The sequence below is a fragment of the Dermacentor albipictus genome, chromosome 4, assembly GCF_038994185.2.
Source record: "Dermacentor albipictus isolate Rhodes 1998 colony chromosome 4, USDA_Dalb.pri_finalv2, whole genome shotgun sequence".
NCBI classification, from domain to species: Eukaryota; Metazoa; Arthropoda; class Arachnida; order Ixodida; family Ixodidae; genus Dermacentor; species Dermacentor albipictus.
Genome location: NC_091824.1, coordinates 87,751,209 through 87,766,413, shown reverse-complemented (window position 1 = coordinate 87,766,413; position 15,205 = coordinate 87,751,209). Strand labels below are relative to the sequence as shown.

Below are 15,205 nucleotides of genomic sequence, written 5' to 3'. Positions count from 1 at the left end.
TAAAAAGAAATAGAAACCGAACAAACGTTTTTTGTTTTCCCGCACAGCATCAGATTGGAACGCCCTTCCCCACCACGTAGCTGCAATCACTTGCCCGACATCCTTTTCCGAAAATGTGTCATTGTTGGATAATCAATAACCTGCTTTTTCATGTGTTATTCTTTCTGTTTTTATGCACTTGCGAAAATGTGGCTTCCATGTACAATTTTTTCTGTATACCTGTGTTTAAATTTGCATTATCAACTGTACCCACCCCTTATGTAATACCCCTAGCAAAAGAGTCTTTAAGGAAATAAAACTGAACTGATCTGACCATCGCCATCATACGACCAGACACGTTCGGCTATACGTCAGATACCTTAGATATGTGTGCAAGGTGAGCGCCTGGAAAGAATGTTTATGCACTGACAAGTTCCACGAGAAAGTTTCTGGAGTAATTTTTCTCTTGTCGTCACATGCTGCGTTTCATTTCTTTTGACAACCATATCCAGTCCCACCGAAGCTCACGCTGCGCCTCGCGTCTAGCCTGCGACGCTCACAGCTGCGCGAGGGTCAAGACGTCTACCTGGAATGCGTTGTCGAGGCGAATCCTCCGGTCTCCGATGTGAGCTGGTGGTTCGGCGACCGGGAGCTCTTCACCGACTCCACGGGTGGTGTCCTCGTCAACAACCGATCATTAGTGCTTCAGAAGGTGCGGCTCGACGCCAGAGGACCCTACAGTTGCAGCGCCGCAAATTCGCAAGGGCAGGGTTCCAGCAACACGCTCTTCCTGAACTTCCATTGTAAGTACGGAACTCACGAACGTTTTCGTTCGAAACTACGTTCAAGTTCTCTACAAATGTTTGACCTTCTCTCTTTCTTGTATTTGTTTATTGACTGAAATTGAGTGAGGCAGTCATTCTGACTCCTTCGTTTCTTTCAATAAATGTGCTGCGTTCCGTAATTGTCCACTGTAACTCATTGTCCCTTCTTTCCTGTCACCTGCAATTTGATTATCCTATTTCTTGGCATTCAACGCATCTCCTGCTGGGCCGGTTCTGTAGAGAGCAGTGAAAACTCTCGGTCGGAAGTGTGCGCCCTAACCTGTTCTGATTTTCCGGTGAAGTCACTATGTTTACTCGAGAATGAAATGAAACAATACACTTTTGTGCCAGCTAACCTTATCACTTACTTCCTTGAGTGGCTTTGTCCCAAATGACTATATATCTCGAAGTGGATCTCATAATTAACATAAAATCTTACTTGGGCTGTAAAAGAACGAGAAATAGACTGATCGCGATATGCGTGCGACAAAATGTTATTGCAAAGATGCAGATGAGTGAAAAAACGCACTGTTTCAGGATAACCTGAAGGTTAAATGTCAGTAACTGAAAGAGAGAAAGGCAGCATAGTGTTTTGATCTTATTATGCGTGATGAAGCACGCTCATACTCGCAACCAAAAGTTATAAAATAAATTTAGCAGCAGTGAGGATTGTGTTGAGCCAGCGGCCTTCCATCCAATCGGCGGCATATATGAAGAGTCGGCGACAGCGGCCTGTCTGTCTTACTAGAGCAGATGGTCGACATGAGAATTTGCAAAAAACAAATAACATTGCAATTGCAATATACTTACTGGTTAACTTCCCTGACTTTCCTCTATCTGTATGTCTTCCTCTAGAGATCAGCATTTCTGATGGCACCTATAAGATCAACAGTGATTCTTCAGGCAGCAATGTTTTAGCTAGCGTGGTCCCAACCAAAGATAGCCGAAGGAAGCAAAGAGATGGCTAATTAACCTACCTTTGGTGATTTCAATAAATTGTGCAGCAGCATTAGAGTGTAGCAGATGGAACCATTCAGTTTAAGATTTATAGACCACGCTTACCTAAAATGTGCGAAATTTCACTATAACCTATAAAGCAACCGCAAAAACCTTCGGCATCTGAAGGTAAACAGCTAAGAAGTATAGAAGGTAACCGGCTGCATCGACCAAAATACTTACAGCTGTAATCAGAATTTAATTATGACTGCTTTACGCAAATAATTTTGCACACACATTCCGCTCGAAATTCCACGCAGATGCACCTGTTTGCCGCCGCGGGCAACCACAAGTGTACGGCGCGGCGTCCAACCAGCCAGTGCGGGTCAATTGCGAGGTGCAGTCGGAGCCGGCTCCTACTTCGTTCCACTGGCGACTGGGCAACGAGTCACTGACCAACTTCACTAGTCTAGGCCACTCGAGTCATGTGACCTTGGTGCCCCGCCGCATACCCCAGGATCTCACTAAGCGGCTGCTTTGCTGGGCCACCAACGACGTGGGCACACAACGTGAGCCATGCGCTTTCAGCCTGGTGCCCGCGCGAGACCCGGAGACTCCGCGCAACTGCAGCCTGCACAACCGAACCGCTAGTGCGTTCGCCGTCGAATGCGAACCAGGCGATGACGGCGGCATGCCACCTGTGTACGTGCTTCAGGTGAGAAGTACAAGATACGGTGCTCGCACTGTTGGTGGCCACTGTATGCGCACGTGATAAATGCATGGTTGTTCATGTTTGCGCGTCTGGGCTTTCTTGCAGAACGATATCTCGATTCATGCTCTTTGACTGTATTCAGTTTACTGCGGTGCATTTTTGGGATTTACTTTTGCTTGACTTGCGGTGAGGAGTAGCTAGAGTCAACAAACGGTGCCCACTTCTCTAAAATCATGTCATTGAAATGACGCTCTACTAAACGTATCGCTTCGCGCGTGGGAGGACGGTGCGGCGACAGCACCTAATCAAGAACGTTGTGCTATGAATGAGGACGCAATAGAAATTTCCACCACTTCTACGCAATTCTCATTCCTCACAAAGATATCTGCATCTTTCACAATGCAAACGGCAGTCTTTTATATCTGACCGGCGGAGTTTACTGTCTTCTTCATGGGGGAAGGTTGGGAATACGGAAAGCCCCAAAGCACATATGGCTGGCCGGAAATAGGGGCGGTTGGCAGTTGAGTAAGAGACGCAACTCACAAGGATCAAGGAGAGTGGGGCGACGCCAACTTTTCTCGGTTTGAGTGATCTGCATACGGTGGTCTGATGGGGCCGACATTAATTCGCTAGATTATGGAGTTTTACGTGCCAAAATCCCGATCTGATTATGAGGCACACAACAGAGGGGGACGCCGGAATAATTTTGACCACCTGATGTTCGTTAACATGCAGCTAAATATAAGTACATGGGTGGTTTCGCATTTCGCCTTCGTCAAAATACGGCCGCCGTGGCCTGGAATCGATTCCGCGACTTCGTGCTTAGCGACCCAACACTATATCAACTAAGCAAACACGGCGGGTGGACACTACTTCGCTGCAACTATGCGCGAGCTCCAGACTCTTCTCATTTGAATTGTACACATCGCAGGGGTTCGGTGGGGGAGTTGAGTTTACAAGCGAGCATGTTAAGCGTCATTATGCGCCATTTACGAAGATTGCCCGTTTTTGCCATCGGTGGCCACAGAAGCTGCCTCAGGTCAAGTACACAGACGGGAGTGTGCTTTTACTACAAAAAGCAGGTTACAAGAAAACATGTTGAAGCAATGATTCGAATGCAGAAAAATAGTTGTGGGTTTCGTCTTGAGCCCTATTAAATCCATTAGACAAAGAAATACTTGTGGCGAGCGCCGTCTTGCAACCTAAGTTGTCTACCAGGATGGAGACGAAGTCCGGGAAGCGCGAATGGCTCCCTGTACATACAAAGAACGACGAAACAAACGCCGGAAGTAATCTTGTTAGTTCTATTTCTCGTGTAGTGTTATTTTCACGTCTGCTTTCTTTTCGGCGTGCATATATATTTCTTTCCTTTTTTGCACATGAAAAGTGGTGAACTGAGGCTGCAAATTCGGCATTGTGGACGTTGTTGCCTCTTGTGCAATCCGCTGTCCAGGTGCTTGACCAGTTCAACAGGAGCGTGCTTCAAGCAAATGCTTCCGACCGCCCAGCCTGGACTGTGAGCGGCCTGAACAGCGGCACTCGCCTGTCGGTCATGCTATACGCCGTGACGTCGAAAGGCCGAAGCCCGCTTACCCTGCTTCGCATCAAGACACTGGCTGGCTCCCAGTCCCTGACCGAACCCCTGTGGTCGGGCAGCCTCAGCCCGATTTTAGTGGCACTCATCGCTTGCGCCGTCGGGCTGGTAGCCATCGTGTTTCTCGTCACAGTACTGCTACGCTACCGCAGCGCCAAGGAGAGACACAAGCGTGAGTCTTTATGTCAATGACTTTCGCTATTTATGTACCTGTGCCACAAATTATAGCGATCAGCAGTGGTAGAACAAGGAATGTGTAAAACCGGAGCCTACTAAAACGTTTAGCATTCGCTTGATTAATTCTATATGTTTCCATACCTTAGCTATGGAAATCGCACTCATTCGCTAGTGAAACATTCGGATGGCCCGTGTCTCCCATAGCAATAATTCGATATGAAACATACAGGATTTCATACAAAATCCGTTTTTCCTTTATGTCATGTGGTGTTATTGGATATAGGTATCATGGGAAATACGAGGTTTGTTTCAGAAGCGTTACATTGAATTCATAAGGATTTGTTAAGAATTATGCGGAATGCACTCGAAAAATTTATGGAATTGAAAGGGCATATGGAACGTTTCAGTAGATAGCCATCGTTACTACAAGGATACTTGTTTACGCCAACGCAAAAGAAAGACACATTAGTCGAAACGTTGACCTTAACCAGAGACGGCTCACATTCGCCCAGTGTTGGATACTTCAGGTATCCATCATCCAGTGAACCTGTTGTGTTTGGAATGAACGACAAAAAAAAAAAAACGAAACCAATGCGCTCATTTCGTTTCTTTTTTTTTTTTTTGTGCGAGTTACAACTATTAGAAGATAGGAGGCAATGATGAGAAGGATAGCATCGGTGAAATTTACATTGATCTGCTAAATATATATATTAAGAAAAAAGGAAATTAAAGTTGACTAAAATACAGCTTTTCTCGGATGGGAGCCTAACCCACACCTTCCGCATTACCAGTGCGACGCTCCATCAAGGGAGCATCGCACTATTACGAAGGGAGCATAGCGGCAGCTATGCTCCGTTCCACAGTCTTCGGTATATTCGTGCGTAATATATTTGCTTCTGGCAGTGCAAGCCAGTGCCGCTCTGTCGTGTTTGCCTTTCAAGACGTGTGTTTGCTAGCGTCTGCCCATTCACATGGCTCGTGATGATTCTGCTGCTAGTTCCCAATACATCACGTGGCTGTGACGCCACGTCACAATGCGCGCCTCGAAGGAGCAGAGCGCGTGAAAGGGCACACCTGCTGACATCTTGGTGCGCCAGGTTTTGCGTGATGGGAGAAGGCATTGCCGTGACGCCACGTCACCCTCACTCTCGGAGGCCTGTGTTATCTGCGAGCGCTTTGCCCGCGGAAGCTCTCACCTATGTTCTAACTGCGCCTCGGTAATCGCTATGAAGAAATTAATCTGCAAAAAAAATAAGTTTGAAAGGAAAAAAACGATGGAGGTAGTGAGTTTCGATCCTACGGCCCCACACTCAAAAGACGAGTGCCTTGCGCTAAACCAGCGTCTCCTAAATGGTGGGCCTCTGCACTCTGCTTGATGACGTCATGCTACTTGGACCAAAATTTTCATTGCCAAGCCCGATGGGATGAAAGCAGTGACTTCAATGTCATCGCGGCCTACTCGGTAGCGTCTCCGCTTAGCTTCTATGGCATTACCAAATAACACTTCTTCCTGGTGACATGGTGCGGAATAATTCCCCCAGTGCAACTGGTGAGTCAATTATTTATTGTGTGTTGCATACGGACAAGAAACGCTTGAATTAAAATTTGTTTGAGTATGATGAATTGTTTATCATGCTCCAAGTTATTATCAGGGCCTGGACGAGAGAGAGAGAAAAAAACTTTATTTTCATGTTCGGCGGTAACGTGGAAAGGCCCTCAGTCCAGAGCCTCGCTTGCGGCCTTCTTCAGTGCAGCACTGATAAACGCCGCAAGGTACCGTTGGTCGTCGGCGCTGGCTGCTTCTGTCAGCCACCCGGCATGAAGGGGAAAGATTTGTGGGGGCAGGAAGGGGAGGTGGGGGTGGTCCACAGGACCAGAGGATATGGGATGTGTTCGGGTGTTCGCCACAGTATCGGCAGGGTGGGGGATCTTCAGGTGAGAGGCCGCGGAGGAGGTGCATTCGCGCTGGTGTAGGGAGTGTTTCAGTCTGGGCCTGACGAATCAGTACACCCTGTTCACGGGTGAGTACTTTGCTGAGTTTGGGGAACTTGCGTCTTGCCTCTTGATATGGCCGCAGAAGCAGGGGAGCCCACCTTTTCGTCTGGGCTGGTCGCGGAATGCAGGGTGCCTGGTTCAAAGTCTCGCAGGCGAGCTGATTAGCTCTTTCATTTCCCGGCAGTCCGTCATGACCAGGTATCCAGATGATTTCCAGAGGACCCTGAAGGTGCTCTTGAATAAATGTCGAAGTGTGGGCAGGGAGATCGTTGTGCAACAATTTCCTGCAAGCCGCCATGGAGTCGGTAAATATGATTCTTGGGTAGGCTGAGTTACTAGGGGGCATGTGTTTGATCGCAGTTGCGATGGCTGTCAGTTCCGCTAAGGTCGGATCTGTCTCCGAGAGTACCTCCGTATGCACAGTTTGGAGGTCGTTATTCACGACTGCTATAGCGGAGCCCCGTGCACCAACGCTAGCATCAGCGTACAAGTATATGCCGTCAGGGTGTCTTGCCGTGTACCTCTTGAAGTAGGCCACTCGCTGTCGTCGCCTCTCCTTGCCTCGTTCTGGATTCATGTGGTGTGGCAGTGGAGCTATGGTTAGAAGTTCGCGATGTTTTGGGGGTAGTGGGCGCATGTTCAGAAGGGGCGCAGCTTCTGGATGATGGCCGATGCTGTGGAGGATGTGCGTACCTTGACACGTGCACTGCAAACGCAGTTCTTGGCGACGACGATGAATGCTGACTAGTTCCGCCACCGTGTTATGGCAACCGATGTCAAGTAGGAGCTTAGTGCTGGCACTAAACGGGATGCCGATGGCCAGCTTTGTCGCCTTCCTGATGAGCTGGCCTGGACGAGCTGTGTTATGTGAACGAGGGTAATTTCTAGATGCGGTACAATTTCGTATTAGCGTTGATGCTTGAGCAATCTGCGCGCTTCTGTGCGAAGGGCACCGGGAAGCGTTCCATCTAAACTATATTGTTGTGCTAGGAACACCTGTGCTTCCTATATTAACTTAGTCGTGCAGCTATTCAAAAGAAGCTTCCTGTGAGGTCAGTAGGGCTGCATAATACTATGCAATAATTTTTTTGTCTTTTTCCTAAAGTGTTAAAACTTTAGTGGTATATACCAGCTTCTTCATGCCATGTAAAAAAAAATGTGCTTCTATAACGGATTGAAAGTTTCGTGATAAGCGTCGTACTTTATTTCCACTGTCGTTTCTCCACTCCAACAGCGTTCAGTATTACCAAAATGTTCATCTGGTGCTTTAGCTGCAAATGAATTACTGTTGATTAACGTAATAGCATTGCATCAGTTCAGAACTTAAATCAATTAGACCAACTTTTGTTTCTCATTGTGACATAAGCAAATTCAGTTTTCAAAAAATTATTTCTACCCAAGGACACCAAAAATTACGAATAATTTTATAAGCATTCCTATTCCGCTTTCCAATTATATAACTTGCAGAGCTTTTACTGTTGAACGGTGAAGATAATTGATGAGGATTCTAAAGTGCATAAAGCGTGTGTGTATGCCGTTTGTTTCATAACGTCCGCATAAAAAACTGCTTAACGTCGAGATATATTTGCCCCTGTTTTAATTTATTCATTTATTTATTTGCTTCTTGAAGCGTTAAAACATAGTGAATGACTGCATGTCGGACTCCTGCTCTTCGTGGTTTCTTCTTTTATATATTTATTTTAGCTCGTCTTTTCAATTCCCTTCATTTCACTTCCAGGCAATGTCTGACAAGCCCAGCCCTGTATCTTGTTTCTTTCCCCATGGAAGCGAAGCAATGTGGCGTTGATTTACGGCTCCCGAGTTCATTTTCGGCGCTGACTGGCGTTGCCGTGTTAGAAAAAACGAACAGTTTAAAGCAATAACTAATAAAACTTTAAAGAAAGAACATCCCAAGAGCTCAAACAGCTTTTCGAGGTGCTTGCTTATTACGCCCAGCCTTCATTTAAATGCCTTCCTGCTGAACGCTAGATTCTTATTTGTTTGAAGGTGGGTCCCCGCCGATGTAGCGGCACTTCCTTTCCGCGGTCGGAGACCAGAACTTTAATATGGAAAACTAGCCGGTCGGAACAAATTGAAATGCAGACGGCTCCTTCAAGCGCTCTGTCATGCGTTATCTCACTTCATTAGATTCTACAGATAAGGACGATTCTCGTTTGGCGGAATGATCTCGTGTTTCTGTCTTTCTTTAGGTTGATTGAAAATGAACGATCGCAAACGAGTGGCAAAATTCCGGATTTTGTTTCCTCCTACCCGCATCGGCAGTACCGTTCAAACAGAGACCGGGCCGGCAAGCTCAGTAATCTTAAAGTACACGCGCAAAGGCTTTTTATCTGTACAAGGCGCCGCGTGAATGCCTTTAGCATATGTGATGGCATTGAACATTATCTTTTCTTTTTCTTTTAAATTCTCAAGTAATGCTACACTTATAAAAATTGAATAAAATTGCCTCAGACGAGAATCTTTTTTTAGAGCTTTTGGTTAAATATAGGGACCATTCTGATTTAAACTGAACAACGCAAATTAAAATTTGATATTACGCTATGATACCATGTCGACGATTGATGCCAAAATGGAGTAATTACTCCGAAAGAATGATAAAGCAAAGCTATTATATGATTCATTGAGGTTAGATGACATTGCTGCTCACGGAGCAATACCGCTCTTTGTTGAGGGGTGTATACTTAGACCATATTAAGGTGCGCTTAATGACCGCTTTCTTTTTGTTTGCCACTTGTAAAAGAAAGGCAAGGTAGTTGTAAATACAGACGATAGTAGTTAATACGACTACGGAGTAAGGCAAGAAGCAGCCGCCGTTCATTGCCGAAGATCGAAGATGCAAAAGATTACTTTGGTTGAAAAGGCAAATTCATGCGGAAAATTTAGCAACATGGTTTCGTATGGTAGCAGCTTACACCAAACTATTAGACTCCTGAATACAATAATATCGATTGACGGGTACCTTAAAGCATATCTCAAAAATCGGATAAGTCTGACGTTTACGTCTACAATATGAGTCACAACTAGTTATTTCGTAACGAATCAAATTGATATTAAGAGTCGTATTTTAGAGCGCTCAATTTCACTTTTTGTAGTTCGCTTCCTATCAGACGTCGCGCAGAGTTTCTGAAGCCAGAGATAGCGATTGCGTGGTGGAGGAAAGGCGAACAGAATGGAAAAAGCAATTAATCGTAACAAAATATGCTCTGAGGACCACATCAGTTTTCAAAGTTGTCAATCAAACATTCCTGCCCACTGCAACCAGGAAGACACTTGGAAGCAATGTTGTGCAAAGTTTTAGCCTAGGAAATGGAGCCGAAGCGTCGAATTCGCTCTTATATGAACGAATATGAGTTATTTATTTATTTATTTATTTATTTATTTATTTATTTATTTATTTATTTATTTATTTATTTATTTATTTATTTATTTATTTATTATGCGAAGCATACTAGCCGCACAACCACGCTCTTCCTTGCTGCGCCGCGCGCGGCCACGTGGCTACCATATGACGTCATAACAGCTGCAAAGCGGACGCTGAAGCTTCGCCTTCAAGAGTGGAACGCGACAGCGTTCCCGTCGACCCGCCAAGGGGTGTAAGACAATGGGCTACGGCGCAGCGACTACGCGCCCCGCATCGGACGCGGTGAGCGTCGAGCAACGCAGCGTTCGGCGCGACAACGAAATGTGCGCCTGAGCAAGCGACGCACGGCTGAGCCGACGCCGACGACACCGGCTTTTCTGCGACACGAGCTCCTTAACGCTGTCGCGTTAAAATAAAGGCTAGTATGCTTCGCATCCTGGGCTTAACCTTAGCTAAGCCACAGCCATTCTTTATTTATTTATTTCGGGTACTTTCCTGTCCCGAAGGCATTACAGAAACAGTACATAATGATATAATAATAGGTGTTGCAAAACGGCAGAAAATACAGCGGTCTTGAAGTTGTCAACGTCAGAAATGGCCACGATGGAGGGAGGAAGGTCGTTCCAGTCGCCGCTGGTCTTCGGAATAAAAGAATCATGACACATTTTTGTTGCGAGAAATGGAACACCAACTTGAAACATGTGAATGGAATGGGATGAAATGTATGAAGGGCGATAAGAAGATGATCCCTTAATAGTGGGTTGTGGTGGTACAGCCAGTGAAAAAGACACAGTCTAAAACATTTACGGCGCAATGAAAGGTCCGGTAAAGTAATTGTGCTTTTCATGGAAGTAATGCTGGCGTAACGGTAATAGTTAGATAAGATGAAACGCGCTGCGCGATTATGGATGGATTCTAGTGAGTTTATCAGTGTAATTTGATAGGGGTCCCATACTGTGGATGCATATTCTAGCTTTGGTCGCACTAATGTTTTGTAGAGGGTAAGCTTTATCGGCATAGACGCAGCAGAGAAATTTTGACGCAAGTATCCAAGAGCCCGGTTAGCGTTATTAGTGACGTGTTTCATTTGCGTATGCCATGATAAGTTACATGAAATATGAACAGCTAGGTATTTGTACGAGTTGACGGATTCAAGAGAAGTATCGTAAAGTAAGTAAACACGCGTGTTGTCAGTGTTATTGCGGCACGATACATGCATCATTTTACATTTATTAACGTTTAGTCGCATGAGCCATTAATCGCACCAGTTGGATATGCTTCTAATATCGTGTTGAAGCCTATCAGAATCAGTGTGGTTATTTTGCGATAAATTACATAATTAGTTTAACATATTTAACAGGAACCGCAAACGGATATACGCAGAAGTTGGAGAGACGTTTTACTCCGTATGATTCGCACTGCATTTGCTTTTGATGTTCAACGCTAAAATGGACAGCGATAAAAATGGACATGTGGTAGTAGGTGCTGTCCAACTACAGCTTAGGGGAGATATTCTGGCTCATATGGCTCTTGCTCGCAGAAACAGGATCTTGCGTTGACAGTTGAATTTACTCGAGACTGTATCTTCATACGCGCTAACAAGGCATTGTGCTCGTTAAAAGAAGAGTTTAATTAGGAGATATGAAAATAAAGAGCATACTTCTTCTGAGACATATTACTGGACTCATATTAATGGACTTGTTGGTTGAGTCGACATCAAAAATCAGATAACTGGAGAATATTGTATTCATTTATGAAAATTTGAACAATCAACTGTATACATTAGAAAACATGCTGCAATTAGGAATGAAAGCGAGTAGGTTGTCAAGGAGTGTCAACTTTCTAGAAAATAGCCTCACCATCTAGGTATTCGGACACAATCTTTATGCGCACTGGGATTGCATACCACTTAAAATTTTCAATGAGAGTCTTTCATATCATGAAGTGCGGGACAAAATTATCTAAAATGAACATCCTGAAGGAAGTGCCCGAGTATGGGGACCAATATTTCTGTACTTGCGCCCATACTCGCGACCCCATTACCATATAGATGAACCTCTGTGTATATATCAGCAGTTTATTTAATCTGTCCCACGATAGCTGACGTACCTCCGTGCTCTTATGAAATAAAAAAAAAAACAAGCTTTTGTCTTTCATGCAGAGAATACTAAGTTTTACAGGGAAAAGCTTCTGCGTTATCCCAATTATTAAGCCTATGACCTTGTTTAGCTTCTACAACGAATAATCAGCAGATGATTCATTGTATTTGGTGGTAATTTGCGAGAACACTGAACAAACACATGAGGCTTGGTGCCACACCACGATCTCTCTTCTCTCCTGCACAACTGCGTTGACAACCGCGGTTACCAGGGTGATGCTATACTGAGGCGTCTACATCTCGTGCATCATGTTCTTAGTGAATACGTTCTCCGCTCTTAAAGCATTCGCGTGTTTTATATACGAGTGCGAATCAGAAAGTCACTGCTCCTATTTTTTGCCAACTTACGGCTGTAAATAGGAAGTCAACGTATCCATTCCCAGCGGTGCCCATTTCTTGGACCGGCCCGGCCTTACCTGCCTGTAGCTCCGCGGCACGGCGCTGCTGTCAGTTGATGAAGATGGCGGTTGTGCTTCACACATCCACGGCATACAAGCAACAAAAATGTGTTTAGGTTTATATGGAGCAAGGGACGAATGCCCATTGAAATCTACAGCGAAATGCAGCCCAGGTGTGGGGGATAGTGTCTCGCTTTGAGATGTGTGAGGTGGTGGCGTTGGGAGTTCGCAAAAGGCCGTGAAGACCGACGGTGGTTACACAGTCTGCCGGAGGAATTCTACCACAGAGGCATCTAAAATTTATTGGTGCGATAGGACAAATGTCTGAACCGGTGTGGGTACTATGTGGAACAATAGTGTAATGTACGTAGAATAGTATATAAACTTACAATTATCTGTATGTACCTCATTTTGGCTAACGAAAGAATACGAGCAACGACTTTCTGATTTGCCCTCGCAGGTAATAATCCTAGATCTGGAGCCAGTCACTTTTTTTAATTATAGTTTCAAGGAATTAATCCAATTTGAATGTGTGTATCGCGCCCCGGCATCAAAAACTGAAGGTATTTATGACCGGTGTTATGCCCAGAAATTACGTAAAGCGGGTGTTTTATGACATGTCTGTCATACTCTTCCAGCTATCCGGCAACACATAGTTTATGAAGCGCTAATAATCGAATGACCTTTAAGAAAAAAGCTCTTGAGGGTTTTCAAAGAGGAATTCCTGTTAGATTACACCACGTTGACAGAACAATATCGGTACCTTATCTCAATTTTTTTTTCATGCAGCGGAACCAATCAAGGGAGATGACGAATTGTGAGTGACTTTCTCTTGTATCTCAGTTTATACTAACATGTCATTGTGTCCTGGAATAATTTCTTAATTTACCACTTGAATAAATTCTGTTGTCGCTCCAACATAGTTCAAGAATGCGAGGACATAAAAATAAAAATTAAATGTCGCCTTTATTGCGCTTCTTATCCAATCAACAGTTCTTACTATTTTTTTTTCTCAAGGCATTACTGTTACTGCTTGCTATTTCAGACAAATCGCCCCTCTTCACCAGTACCCTGATGGCGTGTTGAAACTCCGAAGCCCTCAGAGCGAAGAAAAGTGCCCGGATGTTGTGCTTGGTAGGCAAGTTTTCTCGGTAGTCTTTACTGCAATATATTGTTCCATACTGATAGTCAACTTTTAATAATCAATTATTCGATGGCAATTAGGCCCCACATGGCAGAAGTGACTGTGCCACTGTAGTAGTAATTACAGTGCCTAAATGTAGAAATAAGCAGTATTTGCTAGGGTGGCAAACTCATGGTTTCTTTTAATAGTAACTTTAATTCATTTTTTGCATTTGTTCATAGCCGTCCCTGCGATAAATGTCGTAGCACTTGTGTGGTGAAATTTTAAACGATATCCATCTCTGCAGAATTGAAGGCAGAAATTTAGTTTCCACTCACTGCAAGAGCTAAATAAATTATTTTAGAAGGAAACGTAAGATAACGCCCAGAGTGAGAGTGCAGCGAAGAATGTTGTATGCACAACAGTACTACTTATGAATTCTCCACCTTTTACGATGCGTTTCAGTATCAAAAAAGCTAGCGAGCCGAAATAACTATGTTAAGGAGCTAACAGAATTTGTATTTTGAAGCTGACATTCTTATAGCGAATAATGCGGAAATTGTAAAGGCCTTAACAGTATTCTAAGACCTGGAAAGGAAAAGACACCGGGGTAATTTGACCTATGACTTTAAAGCAACAATTTTCTGCAGCGGACTCTACAACAACTGCTGTTTATTACATTATTAGCGGATGTTATAAGTCAAGTCGCAGCACCCTTCACATACAGACAGAAATGTCCTAACCTTCCCAATATGTTCCTAATCCTTGTTTGAAATATAAAATTAATAAACTGCGGAGCGACCCCATGCTGCACATATTTTTGGTACAATAGAAGATCCAATCAGCCCTCGAAGTTATTTAATCATATAGGTAGGTTGCTTATTTATAAATGGTACGCACTCTTATTCTGAAAAAAAAAAGAATAGTCAGAGCAGCTTTGTACTCCGTGAAAAAAACAGAAGATTCGGTATTATATTACCAAATGGTTCTGAAACATGTAGCGTTCTTGAGACCATTTAGCTCGAAATCTTAGATTCCGGATAGGATATTTTCTTTTGAAGCAAAATCATGTATTGTCGCACGGGAATCTCAAGTATAAAACTCGTTTCTTAAAGAACTTTTGTTATAAAGTGCCAGATAACCTAATTTGGGCGCCATAATCCCGCTTGAACCTATTTTCTCCGGCTGCCAATCTTAGGCGATACGAAACCTCGTTACCTATGGCTTCCTGTCGCACCTTCGTCTTTTTATTTCAGATGTCAGTGGCAGCGACGAGCGGCTCAAGGAAGAAGAGGATCGCCCGTCTGAAGCCGTGCGGTGGAAAGGCTGGACAGAAGCTGATGCTGAACACGACGTATGTGTCGCTGAGCAAATATTTTCTTTTTCTCTTCGTCATGCTTTTATACATCGTATACATACTGCTTGAGCCTGCAGTACAGTGTAATTAAAAAAAGAAGTCTTGACGGGTACTGAACACAAAGCAAGCATAAGAAGTTTGGTTCGAGATAACATTCGCATAATAGACAAAATTGTTACACTTGTGGGACATAATTCACAACGTTGCCCTCTTGTCGCAGTCGCTGCGCGAATGATGGAGGAAAAAGTAAATTCCGCGGCTGTTGCTGGTACAATTTGTTAAGAAGCAGTGCGTAGAACCAGGAAAGTTTCGTTCGTTTCCTTTTATGACTGATTGCTCTGCGAAATGTTTTGCAAACCATGGTCACCAATAAGCGCCCAACCTCAGTGTAAGAAAGTAAGCAGGCTTTGATGCGATGCATGCCTTCACTGCAGAAAGGGCAAGTAACCGAGGCATGTATTGTAGGCGTGCATTCGTAGTGTTGTTAGGAAGAGAACTACAAATGTTAGAGGTTTTTACAGAGTTTTCTCACGTGGCGAGTACTCTGCTTATGCCATACAGTGAAACAGA

The 15,205-nt window shown here is 44.2% G+C and overlaps 1 protein-coding gene across 2 annotated transcripts in view; it reads left to right on the top strand.

Annotated features, from left to right (window-relative positions):
- The window catches only part of LOC135901156 (cell surface glycoprotein MUC18-like), a 273,518-nt gene that overhangs the window by 255,705 nt on the left and 2,608 nt on the right, over positions 1-15,205 (top strand). For both annotated transcript variants that reach the window (XM_065430813.2, XM_070537221.1), the window contains exons 7-12: positions 492-782; positions 2,060-2,454; positions 3,905-4,217; positions 12,945-12,972; positions 13,201-13,289; positions 14,535-14,632. In XM_065430813.2, the coding sequence (XP_065286885.1) occupies positions 492-782; positions 2,060-2,454; positions 3,905-4,217; positions 12,945-12,972; positions 13,201-13,289; positions 14,535-14,632 (1,214 nt within the window). The remainder of the gene's footprint in view (positions 1-491; positions 783-2,059; positions 2,455-3,904; positions 4,218-12,944; positions 12,973-13,200; positions 13,290-14,534; positions 14,633-15,205) is intronic.